The 12,316-nt window shown below is 46.7% G+C and overlaps 1 protein-coding gene across 3 annotated transcripts in view; it reads left to right on the forward strand.

Moving 5' to 3' along the window:
* Positions 1-12,316, forward strand: part of DPYSL2 (dihydropyrimidinase like 2) — a 111,107-nt gene that overhangs the window by 41,561 nt on the left and 57,230 nt on the right. For all 3 annotated transcript variants that reach the window (XM_030201839.1, XM_030201837.1, XM_030201838.1), the window contains exon 2: positions 2,470-2,558. In XM_030201839.1, the coding sequence (XP_030057699.1) occupies positions 2,470-2,558 (89 nt within the window). The remainder of the gene's footprint in view (positions 1-2,469; positions 2,559-12,316) is intronic.

The raw sequence follows: 12,316 nt of genomic DNA on the forward strand, positions 1-12,316 counted from the left end.
TTACAAATATTAGGGGGGAAGTTATCAAACTGCTTTAGAGTTCTGAGTTGCATTTTTTCCCTCTTAATTATGTGTAAAGGGTGCTAACACACAATTTACTGTTAATTCAGTGATAATTAAGGCACTGCTGGTTACTTAATAATGAGATGCAAAATACGCAAATGCATGAAAACAGTTCACTGCTGTGTAAAATCTATAACACAACTTGCGGTATAGCTGGAGACATAGCCACATCCAAAAGCTGGGGTTATTTTACTATCCTGGTAGCACTGGAACTCAAAGTACAGCCTGATACTCCACAGCTGCCTGATTAAAAGCCCTCAGATCCACTCCCCAAATCCTGGGGGCCTACTGGCCATTACCTGGTGATCTTAGTGCTCTTTTGGATCACTTCTGCCCTTTCCAGTGCCATCACTCAAAATGGCACCCCTAGTCTTATGGTACTACTGCTCAGGGTGCCATTTCGAGGCAGGAAAAGGCAGGATTGACTAGGGATCACTCCTGCTCAGGAAACCACTATGCTGCCAAGTAAGGGCTGGTAGGTATCTGGGGTTTGGATGGGGGGATGGGAATTTGGATCATAGAGTTGTGATTGGGTGGTTGTGGTGCTACTTGAGGAGAGGAGGATGGCATCAAGGCTCCTTTAAGATGCAGCCCAGGAGCATTGGGCCAGTCTTGGTGCAGGGTGGCTGACAGAAAGCATTACTCCTTTTACCACAGGAGTCGGCAACCTGTGATAACAGAGAGGTTGGAAGCTTCTGGGTAAGAGCTCTCCTTTTTATTGCACATTGATAACTTCCTCCCCCCCTTAATCTTCTATACCACATATAATTTTTTTATCACTAATTAATTGGTGCAAACATTCAGACTTTATGATGATTTGATATTGGCCTGTTTTCTGATGGAAAGACAGTGTGCTTGCGTGTTGTGTAGGGTTATTATTATTTTTTGTTCTCTTTAAAATTTAATATTGTAGTTGGGATATTTTTATAAGTGATCTTAATTTTTGTTTAATCTCATTGTCCCAAGGAATCTCAGTTTCTTTGGGATTAGGAGTTGTAGATCTGATTAAATTTGGAGCCCAGGTAGGATGAGGGGTGTGCTGAAAGTCAGCGAGCAGTAATCTAACCACTGCATTAATGGAGTACATTTTAGGTATTAAAATAACTCCCTCATTTATAGATACTTCTTAAAATATGGAGCCAGCGTGTTTAGGGGATTTCAGATTATTTTGTATTTCTAAAGATTCTCCACCCAGGTAGTTCCTGGGTACCTGTTCACTTTGCCTCTTGATTTATCTCCTCTGTTGTTAAAAAGTTTCCGAATAACAATTATGCAGCTGTTATATTGTGTGCTCTGTTTGTCTTCCTTACCCCAGTTCTCTCTTCTTGAATGCTTGCCTTTTTACTGTTCTATTCACTTACTTGGTTTCACCATTGATAAGAGAATTCTCCTGTTGACAGTTTCTCTTCCTCATTCCATCTTAAAGCTCACTTTTACCTGTTTTCTGTTTTATCTTTTAAATCTAAAATAACCTGACAGTAATATTTTGCTGTGAAATCTTTTGCAAGGAGTGTGTACTGCCCAGAAAAAAAGGTTTGATTTGTTCTCATTTTACACACATTTTTCCTGATTTTTTTTTTTTTTTTTGGGGGGGGGGCAGTTTTTTAATGCTTTGTTTCACCTATTTGTTCTTTACACAAGCATTGTCCTGTGGATTCGATATATGGCACCTGCATTTCTGTGCAGAGTGAAGATTCGCATGCAAATAAATTGTTTAATGAGCCATTAACTAACAGTTAATTGATGTTAAATAATTCTTGCGTTTAATTGGCAATAATTGGGATATGTGCATGAATCTGCTCACTATTCTATAAGACTGCCTAAATCTCCTAGTGTACAATGCTAAAGGGGGTGTGGCCAGAGGAGGGTCAGGGGCGTTCTGAAAAGTTGGTGGTATTCTATATAACCACACACATTTCTATGCCCAAATGCCGTGAATTGGGTGCTGGCATTTAAATCAGATTTCAAGTGTTGTAAATACTGGTACCTAACATTGGGTATGGGAATTGGCTCTAAGCACTATTTTACAAAGGGCACTCGACCTGGAATTAGGCTTGGTGCTGAATTTTTCAGCACCATTTATATAATCCCCTGCCCCTTATGTGCACTAGAGCTTTTTCCAGGCACAAATTGATTGTACACACTAATTGAAAGTGCCTTTATATAATATGTAAATAGCTTTGGTTATACCACACAAAGTCGGTGTATGAAATGCATTAACCTTACCCCCTTTGGTACATTTTAAATCAAATCAAATGCATGTTCACAAATGCAGGTACTAGCATTTGGAGGTAGGGATTATGGCAACAAGATGCAATGTCGAATGATACTTGTGCCAGAACCATGAGAAGTTTTCTTTCCTTTATCATGATTCTATGCTGTTATATTGTCTTTTCTTTGTTTCAGAGTGATCGACTTTTGATCAAGGGCGGGAAAATTGTTAATGATGATCAATCTTTCTATGCTGATATTTACATGGAAGATGGGTTAATAAAGTAAGTAGTGTCTCATGGAGGTTTTATTGAAATGGAGGTTTTATTGAAACGGCTGTTGAAGTTCCATGGCATGGTGTCATATTAAGGCAGGAGAACTCATTTATAGTCAGTCTAAACAGTGCAATGCAATGCACCGAGTCCATTAGGTTGCTTCTTGGGATTCTTGAGGCATGAGCTTGGTTGATATCTGCATCTTAAGGTAGCATCAGTGACTTGTGATTTTGCTTGTGTGATATGCAAATAATGGCTGTAGATTGCAAAGGTAAAGTGTGGGGATAAGTTGTATACTGGGGAGGGATGTAAAGAAAAGCAGAGTGGTGCATATAGTAACATAGTAAATGACATGCGTTCCAATGTTGTCATTGGATGACTGTAAAGTTGCAAAAACGCATTAAAAATGCATAAATTATCCAAAGAACTTTAGATAAAAGTTTAAGAAAGCAAAATAAATATGGATAAATAATAAATATACATATACCCCAGATAAAAAATGACAGATGAAAACACCTATACTAGTGTCGGAGGAAAAATCATAACATGTAAAACACCATAGTTAAATGTATGCAAGATCTGTCTTCTTGTTTAAACCATTTGGCTGGACAGTATGGAAACTAAATATGAGTCTCTGCTCTTTCCTAATAAGGATCTTATCGATATCGCCCCCCAGCCAGGGCAATTTAGATTTCTGAAAAACAAAAAACTTATAATCTTCAAATTTATGACCAAACCTTAAAGAATTCTCTACCAGAGGTTTATCAAGAGCTTGTCTCTTAATAGCACTTTTATGCTGAATGATCCTTTTGTTTAATGTCTGTTTTGTCTTGCCTATATACATTAAACTGCATGGGCAGATATAGGCATATATTACACGATCAGACTGACAATTGGAAAAATGTCTCAAAACAAAAGGTCTCTTAGTCACTGGATGAGTGATGGATAAAGTTTTCTTCTTAACTGGACAGATTGAGCACTTCTCACACAGGTAGTGACCAAAGTAAGCGATTTTCTCCTGTACATCCCTATGTACAAAAGTTGATGAAACCAAGAAATCCTTCAAATTCTGTCCCCTGTTATGCACTATTAAAATTTCTTTTCCTACAAAAGCATTATCTGACTGAATCAAGTGCCAGTGTTTCTTCAATATCTTAATAATGCCATTAGAGAGATGGTTTAATTCTAAAGCGCAAACTATTCTATCACTATCATTCCAATCTTTTTTTCTTCAGGAGTTCTTCTCTAGTGTTTTTCTCAGCTGTTAAATACCCTTCATCAATACAAATCTCTGGATATCCCCCTGACTTAAAACGGTCTTTTAAATCCAGTGCCCTTCGTATGTATGTGTGTGCATCAGAACAAATTCTCTTAATTCTTAAAAACTGATTAAATAGTAGATTCTTCTTAAGTGGTCTACTATGGCAGCTACTAAAATGAAATAGTCTGTTTACATCAGTCGGTTTCCTGTATATATCAGTATGAAAAATTAAATTTTTATAAGAAATCAGGACATCCTTTATAAGAAATCAGGACATCCAAAAAAGCAATCTCAGAACTGCTGTACTCCATCTTGAACCTAATATTTTCATCCCATTCATTAAGCCATTTATAGAACTCTCCTAACTCATCCTTACTTTCCTTCCATAACATAAAAACATAATCTATATATCTTTTCCAGATAAGCAGTTGTTCATTAAATGGATGATCTTCCAAAAATAACTTCTCAAAATTAGCCACATATACGTTGGCGATAGAGGTTGCCATCGTAGAGCCCATGCCCATGCCCTTAACCTATAAATAAAATCTAGCAAAACAAAAAAAAGTTATGTTTGAGTGCAATACATTTTCCTTTTCCGGAGAGGGGAAGGTGGTAGAACTAGAGGACATGAAATGAGATTGAAGGGGGGCAGACTCAAGAAAAATATCAGGAAGTATTTCTTCATGGAGAGAGTAGTGGATGCTTGAAATGCCCTCCCGCGGGAGGTGAAAACGGTAACGGAATTCAAACATGCGTGGGATAAACATGAAGGAATGGATCCTCAGGAGCTTAGCCGAGATTGGGTGGCAGAGCCGGTGGTGGGAGGTGGGGATAGTGCTAGGCAGACTTATACAGTCTGTGCCAGAGCTGGTGGTGGGAGGCGGACTGGTGGTTGGGAGGCGGAGATAGTGCTGGGCAGACTTATACGGTCTGTGCCGGGGCTGGTGGTTGGGAGGCGGGGATAATGCTGGGCAGACTTATATGGTTTGTGCCAGAGCCGGTGGTGGGAGGCGGGTCTGGTGGTTGGGAGGTGGGGATAGTGCTGGGCAGACTTATACGGTCTGTGCCAGGGCTGGTGGTTGTGAGGCGGGGATAGTGCTGGGCAGACTTGTACGGTCTGTGCCCTGAAGAGGACAGGTACAAATCAAGGTAGGGTATACACAAAAAGTAGCACATATGAGTTTATCTTGTTGGGCAGACTGGATGGACCATGCAGGTCTTTTTCTGCCGTCATATACTATGTTACTATGTTACTGTGTTTAAAAACTCACTGGTATTTTTCTAGGATGTGCATTAAGAATAAACTTGTTCAGAATAACATTTAAAGCTGCATCTTGTGGGATATTTGTATATAAAGAGTCCACATCTAAAGTAACAAAAAAACCCTCCTAATTGTTTGAGAAAATTAATTATAGCCACTGAATCCCTCACATATTTGGGATACTAATGGCTTTAAAATTTATCAATAAAAACCGGGGTCCCCCAACTGTCTATTAACTTCTTTCATACTGTTGAATATCCATCATAACCACTCCACCACCTTTATTGGTGGGTTTAATAATTATACTCCTATCATTTTTTAATGATTCAATGTCTGCTTTCTCATTGGTACTTATGTTGCAATATTTCCTCTTTTTAGTATTTTCAGGCTGTTCAATCTCTTTTAGAACTATGTTTTTATAATCTTGTATCATTGGATTATGTGTACCAAGTTGCATCCATTTGCTGTCTCTGAGAAATCTGAGACATTAGAATTCTGTCTTGCGAAAAATCATTTGCATAAGTTTCTTCTATATCATCAAGCTGATCAATCCATAGACCGGTGGGTTGTGTCCATCTACCAGCAGGTGGAGATAGAGAGCAAACTTTTGCCTCCCTATATGTGGTCATGTGCTGCCGGAAACTCCCCAGTATGTTCTCTATCTCAGCAGGTGGTGGTCACACACAGCAGCAGCTCTGGCTAGGCCTCCAAGCCTAATCCTTAGGTTTTGTTGAGGCCTGGGGTTGAGGGCTCTTTTGAGCAAGTGCAAACCTGGTGGTGCCAGGTCCCTCCTTTTCTCCCCCCTCCCGCTGGCTCCGTTTAAAAAAAAAAAAAAAAATATATTTTTAAACGTCTTTAAAGGCGTTTAATTCGACGTTTCTTTAAACGTTCATTGCAGCTACTCACTGGGACACCAGTTCGTTACAGCTCGGAGCGGCAAGCAGGTAATTTTACCTTTTTATAGCGGGCAGGGGGTTCCCCGATTCTTCTCCTCGTGGCAATGGCGTCGGAGGGCGAGGGCGCAAAGGGTCGCTCCCCGGATCGCTGGAGCGCTTCTAGAGGGGATGCGGGGGTTTTACAACCTGATTCGCCCTTGATGGGTGATAGTTTAGTGACCGATGAATGTCCCGGTCGTTCCTCCGGCGTGGCGGTTTTTTCCCGCCATAAACGCCCATCCCCCGCTCCTCGCCTCCGCCATCTTGGCCGGCCACGCGGCTCGGACGGCTTCTTCGGGGCCGCCCTTGAGGTTGGAGACATTAATGCCATGAACGCCCTTAATTTGGGCGACGGCACAAAAGCGGCTAAAGTTAAGCGCCGTTCTTCCCGCGCGGCTCCTTCACGGAGTTTCGCGCCGGACGCCATTTTGGATGCGCAGCATGTCTCTCCCCCGCTATTGCGAGCGCCGGTTGAGAGTGCGTCTAGGGCTGTTGCCCAGGCTGCGGAAGTGCACAGTCTGGGGGGTTTCTCCCCCGAGTTTGTTTTGCTGCTGCATCAGGCTTTCCTCATGCAAAACGCTGCCCCTGCTCCCTCTTCTGATAAAGAGATTGAGGTTCCCAGAGGTAAACGCCCTCGGGTTGATTTCCAGGCCTTGGAGGACTTTTGTCTCCTCCGATGTAGATGAGGGCAGCGTGTCTGAGGTCTCCCAACGATCCTTTGCGGATTCCTTGGAGGAGATAGATCCCCGCTCGGATGGAGCGGATGACCCCTCTGCAGCGCGGCTTTTTAGCCCAGAGGATTTGCCCAACCTGTTGTTACAGGCCATGGACACTTTGAAGATTTCCTCTCCGGAGGACGTCTCTCCCTCAGCCCCTGTTGGCTCTGCCATTATGCTGGGGACGAAGCGCCCGCCTAGAACCTTCCACGTGCATGATGCCATGCACACCTTAATTGCGGCTCAATGGGATGTCCCGGAAACGAGCCTTAAAGTGGCTAGGGCTATGTCCCGCCTCTATCCTTTGGCTGTGAGTGAACGTGAGGCCTATCTGTGGCCTACTGTGGATTCTTTAATCACTGCGGTGACTAAGAAAACGGCGTTGCCGGTGGAAGGTGGCACGGCCCTAAAGGACGCCCAAGACAGAAGATTGGAGGCGGCCTTAAGGTCGTCCTTGGAAGCAGCTGCTTTAAGTTTGCAGGCCTCAGTTTGCGGCTCCTATGTGGCCAGGGCGTGCCGGACTATGGTGCAGCGGGCTTCCCCCTCGGATCATTCCTTGAGGGCTGATTGGCCGGCCCTGGAATCGGGCTTAGCCTATTTGGCAGACTTGCTGTATGATGTCTGGAGAGCCTCAGCTAAAGGCATGGCTCAGACAGTCTCTGCGCGGCGGTGGCTTTGGCTGAAACATTGGTCTGCTGACCACGCCTCTAAATCCCGCCTGGCTAGATTGCCTTTTAAAGGCAAGCTGCTCTTTGGGGTCGAGCTGGACAAAATCGTGACCGATCTCGGCACGTCTAAGGGCAAGAAATTACCAGAGGTCAGGGCTCGGGTTAGTACTCGTCCCGATACCTCCATACCGCCCGGGCAAGTCGGGTTCCTCTGCCCCCTCTTCCTTCAAGAGGAATTTCTCCCCCAAGCAGCATTCCTTTCGCAGAGACCGCCGTCCCGGAGGTGCTCCCTCCGGTCCTCCCCCAGGGTCTCGTACCCAATGACGGGGCCTTGGTCCACGCCCCAGTGCAGATTGGAGGACGGCTGTCCTCGTTTCTGGGCGAGTGGACCACTATAACTTCAGACGCGTGGGTGCTGGAAGTCATCAGAGACGGCTACAAGCTAGAGTTCTGCCAACCCTTAAGAGACGGGTTTGTACTCTCTCCCTGCAAGTCTCCGGTCAAGCTGTGGTAGTGCAGCAGACCTTGGACAACCTGATCCGCCTGGGTGCGGTCGTTCCGGTGCCAAAAAATCAGATTGGCAAGGGACGTTACTCCATTTACTTTGTGGTTCCAAAGAAAGGAGGTTCTGTCCGGCCTATCCTCGACCTCAAAGGGGTCAATCGGGCCTGGAAAGTGAGGCACTTTCGCATGGAGACTCTCCGCTCTGTTATAGCGGCAGTGAAGGCAGGAGAGTTCTTGGCTTCCTTGGACATCAAGGAAGCGTACCTGCATATTCCCATCTGGCCTCCTCCAACGCTTTCTGCGTTTTACAGTCCTGAGACGACACTTCCAGTTCAGAGCCCTCCCTTTCGGGTTGGCTACTGCTCCGCGGACCTTTTCCAAAGTAATGGGGGTCATAGCGGCCTTCCTGCTAAAGGAAGGAGTACAAGTCCATCCTTATCTGGACGACTGGTTGAGCCGAGCCCCCTCTTATGCAGAGTGCGGCAAAGCTATGGACCGGGTAGTTGCTCTTTTGAGCTCCCTGGGATGGATCATCAACTGGAAGAAGAGCCAGCTGCGCCCGACTCAGTCCCTGGTGTATCTGGGAGTTCGATTCGACACCCAAGTGGGCAGAGTGTTCCTGCCAGACAATCGGATTGTCAAGCTTCAGGCTCAGGTGGACTAGTTCCTAGTAGCCTCTCCTATTCGGGCTTGGGACTACGTGCAGCTGTTGGGCTCTATGACGGCCACGATGGAAGTAGTGCCCTGGGCCAGGGCTCATATGAGACCACTACAGCTATCTCTGCTGCTGCGCTGGACTCCGATGTCGGAGGATTATGCTGTGCGCCTTCCCGTGGACCCAGCAGTGCGCAAGGCGCTGAGCTGGTGGACGCAGACAGACAAGTTGTCTGCAGGATTGCCTCTGGTGACCCCGGAGTGGATTGTCGTCACGACAGACGCCTCTTTGATGGGCTGGGGAGCCCACTGCTTGAGAAGGACAGCGCAGGGGCTCTAGTCTCCTGCAGAGGCAAGTGGTCTATCAACCTCCTGGAACTCAGAGCCATTCGGTTGGTGTTATTGGAGTTCATCCCGGTACTGGTGTTGAAGCCTGTACGGGTCCTGTCGGACAATGCCACGGCTGTGGCCTATATCAACCGCCAGGGAGGTACCAGAGCGCCCCTCTAGCCAAGGAGGCTATGAGTCTTTGCCTGTGGGCGGAAGCGAACCTGGAGCAGCTTTCAGCGGCCCACATTGCCGGAGTCATGAATGTCAAGGCGGACTTTCTCAGTCGCCATACCTTGGAGCCCGGAGAGTGGCAACTATCTGCTCAGGCGTTCTTGGACATCACGAAGCGCTGGGGCCAGCCGAGCCTAGATCTGATGGCGTCATCGGCCAATGGCCAAGTGCCGCGCTTTTTCAGCAGAGGACGGGACCCTCGATCCCTGGGAGTAGATGCTCTTCTCCAACAGTGGCAGACACAAGAGCTCCTCTATGTGTTCCCGCCCTGGCCCGTGTTGGGCAGGGTGCTAGACCGGGTGGCAAAGCATCCCGGCAGGGTAATCCTGGTGGGTCCGGATTGGCCCAGACGTCCCTGGTATGCGGACTTGTTCAGGCTCTCAGTCGACGATCCTCTGCGGCTGTCAGTGGAGCAGGGCCTGTTACATCAGGGTCCCGTGGTGATGGAGGATCCCTCTCCCTTTGGTCTTACGGCCTGGCTATTGAGCGGCAGCGTCTGAGGAAGAAGGGCTTCTCAGACAAGGTCATCGCCACTATGCTGAGAGCGAGGAAGCGCTCTACTTCTACTGCTTACGCCAGGGTTTGGCGTATCTTTGCAGCATGGTGTGAAGCAGGCTCACTTTCTCCCTTCACTGCTCCAATTTCTTCAGTGTTGGCGTTCCTGCAAGAAGGTCTGGAGAAAGGCCTGTCGCTCAGTTCTCTTAAAGTCCAGGTAGCGGCTCTGGCTTGCTTCAGGGGCCGCCTGAAGGGTGCTTCCCTGGCTTCGCAGCCAGATGTGGTGCGCTTTCTCAAGGGAGTTAATCACCTGCGCCCTCCTCTGCACTCAGTGGTGCCTGCGTGGAATCTCAACCTGGTGCTAAGAGCCTTGCAGAAGCCGCCTTTGGAACCCTTGTCGAGGGCATCTCTGAAAGACCTGACGTTGAAAGCAGTCTTTTCGGTGGCTATCACTTCAGCCAGAAGAGTTTCCGAGCTCCAGGCGCTCTCATGTCGAGAGCCTTTTCTGCAGTTCACTGAGGCAGGAGTGACTATTCGCACAGTGCCTTCCTTCCTGCCCAAGATTGGTTCTCGCTTCCATGTGAATCAGCAGCTCTGTCTCCCTTCCTTTCGTAGGGAGGACTACCCAGAGGAGTACTCCGCTCTTGAATATCTGGATGTGAGACGAGTCATCATCAGATACTTGGAAGTGACCAATGATTTCCGGAAATCGGATCATCTGTTTGTCCTGTTTGCAGGTCCTCGTAAGGGTCTGCAGGCTGCTAAGCCTACAGTGGCAAGATGGGTCCAGGAAGCCATTGCAGCGGCTTATGTGGCCGCGGGGAAGGTGCCGCCTATCCAGCTGAAGGCTCACTCCACGAGAGCTCAGGCGGCCTCGATGGCAGAGGCCGGATCCGTCTCCTTGGAAGAGATATGCAAGGCGGCAACGTGGGCTTCGGCTCATACATTCTCCAAGCATTACCGTTTGACTGTGGCTGCACGGGCGGAGGCCCGGTTTGGAGCTTCAGTGTTGAGGTCAGGGATTTCTATGTCCCGCCCTGGGTGAGTACTGCTTCGGTACATCCCACCAGTCTATGGATTGATCAGCTTGATGATATGGAAGGTAAAATTATGTATAATCATACCTGATAATTTCTTTCCATTAATCATAGCTGATCAATCCATAGCCCCTCCCAGATATCTGTACTGTTTATATTCTGGTTGAATTTTAGGTTCAAGTTTAGCCTTCAGTTACTTCAGGAGGACTTCGTGTTCAAGTTCTTCTTTCACTTGGATTCTTCAAGAGTTGAGACGACTTTGTGTTACAGTGAGCTGCTGCATTCCTCTCCCCTCCGTTTTACGGGGCTGGATTGAGACATAAATTCTGCCGGCACTCCCTCCCGCTTCGTGCGGCTGTAGGGCAGCTTTGTACCCCTCCCGCTTCGGCGGTGTTAGAGTCAGTCAGCTCCTCCCGCGGTTGCGGTTGCAGGATAAGCCAGATCCCCCCGCATCGGCGGGTGTGGTGTCCCTCCCCCGCTCCGCGGGGATGAGCTGGACGGATTCCCCTCCCCCACTTGTGTGGGGATGAGCTGGGTTAATTCCCCTCCCCCGTTTCGGCGGTGGTGAGCTGGGCAGAGTGTCCCTTCGTGGGTGTAATTCTCTAAGTGCTGAGTCCTGCGGATGGAGCTTTGATATCGACATACTGAGGAGTTTCCGGCAGCACATGACCACATATAGGGAGGCAAAAGTTTGCTCTCTATCTCCACCTGCTGGTAGATGGACACAACCCACCAGTCTATGGATTGATCAGCTATGATTAATGGAAAGAAAATTATCAGGTATGATTATACATAATTTTACCTTTTATTTGTGCATATTTTATTACTTGGTAATGTCTTTATAGACTACAGAAGTAATGTCATGTGTATGTTTTTGATTTTTATATATTTGTAATTGCTTTTAAATTTTTTATTTTCAGTTTTTATATTAATTATGCTTTTGTTTTTATTTATCTTGGTATGTTTACCCTGAATCAGCCTTTTTGGCGAAATATGGCCACGTTGAGATTTACTTAATAAAGACTGGTTTGGACTTTTCAGTGTCTGCTTTGGTGTTTTCTTGTTTGTTGCTTCAGACATTTTAGAGCCTCTTTTCTGCTTGATTCAGGGATCTAATTACAGCAGAAGGGTCTCGCTGGACATGCGAGTTGAGAGTTGGAAGAACTTGCCTCTACCTGTTAGTTCCAGAGGAGAAAGATAAATTGCAGCTTCCCAGGGTGGACTCCCTTGTTATGGCATTGAGTAAGAAGACCACCTTGCTGGTGGAAGGGGGGCATTGTCCTAAAAGACCTACAGGATAGGAAGGTAGAAGGCTCACTTAAGCAACCTTTGAAGTGACCTCTTTGGGCCTTCAAGTGACAGTGTGCAGCTTGTTTGTGGCAAGAACATGCCTGAAGTGGCATTAGCAGTCTACAACACAAGACGGGCACCTTGACGCTGAGCTGGAAGCAGCGTTGGCCTACTTTGTGGATGCTATTTATGACATGTTACGGCCTGCAGTATGTCTTTGGCTGTCATGGCACGTTGGCATCTCTGGTTGCGGCATTGGACAGCAGTTGCAGCATCAGATTTGTGTCTATTTAAACTTCCCTATCTGGTCAAGTGACTTTTTGAAAAAAACAATTTCAGTAACTTGGAGAAATAACTGGAGAAACTTAAGCCACAGTGGTTGCTG

The sequence above is a fragment of the Microcaecilia unicolor genome, chromosome 4 (genome assembly GCF_901765095.1).
Source record: "Microcaecilia unicolor chromosome 4, aMicUni1.1, whole genome shotgun sequence".
Taxonomy (NCBI): Eukaryota; Metazoa; Chordata; class Amphibia; order Gymnophiona; family Siphonopidae; genus Microcaecilia; species Microcaecilia unicolor.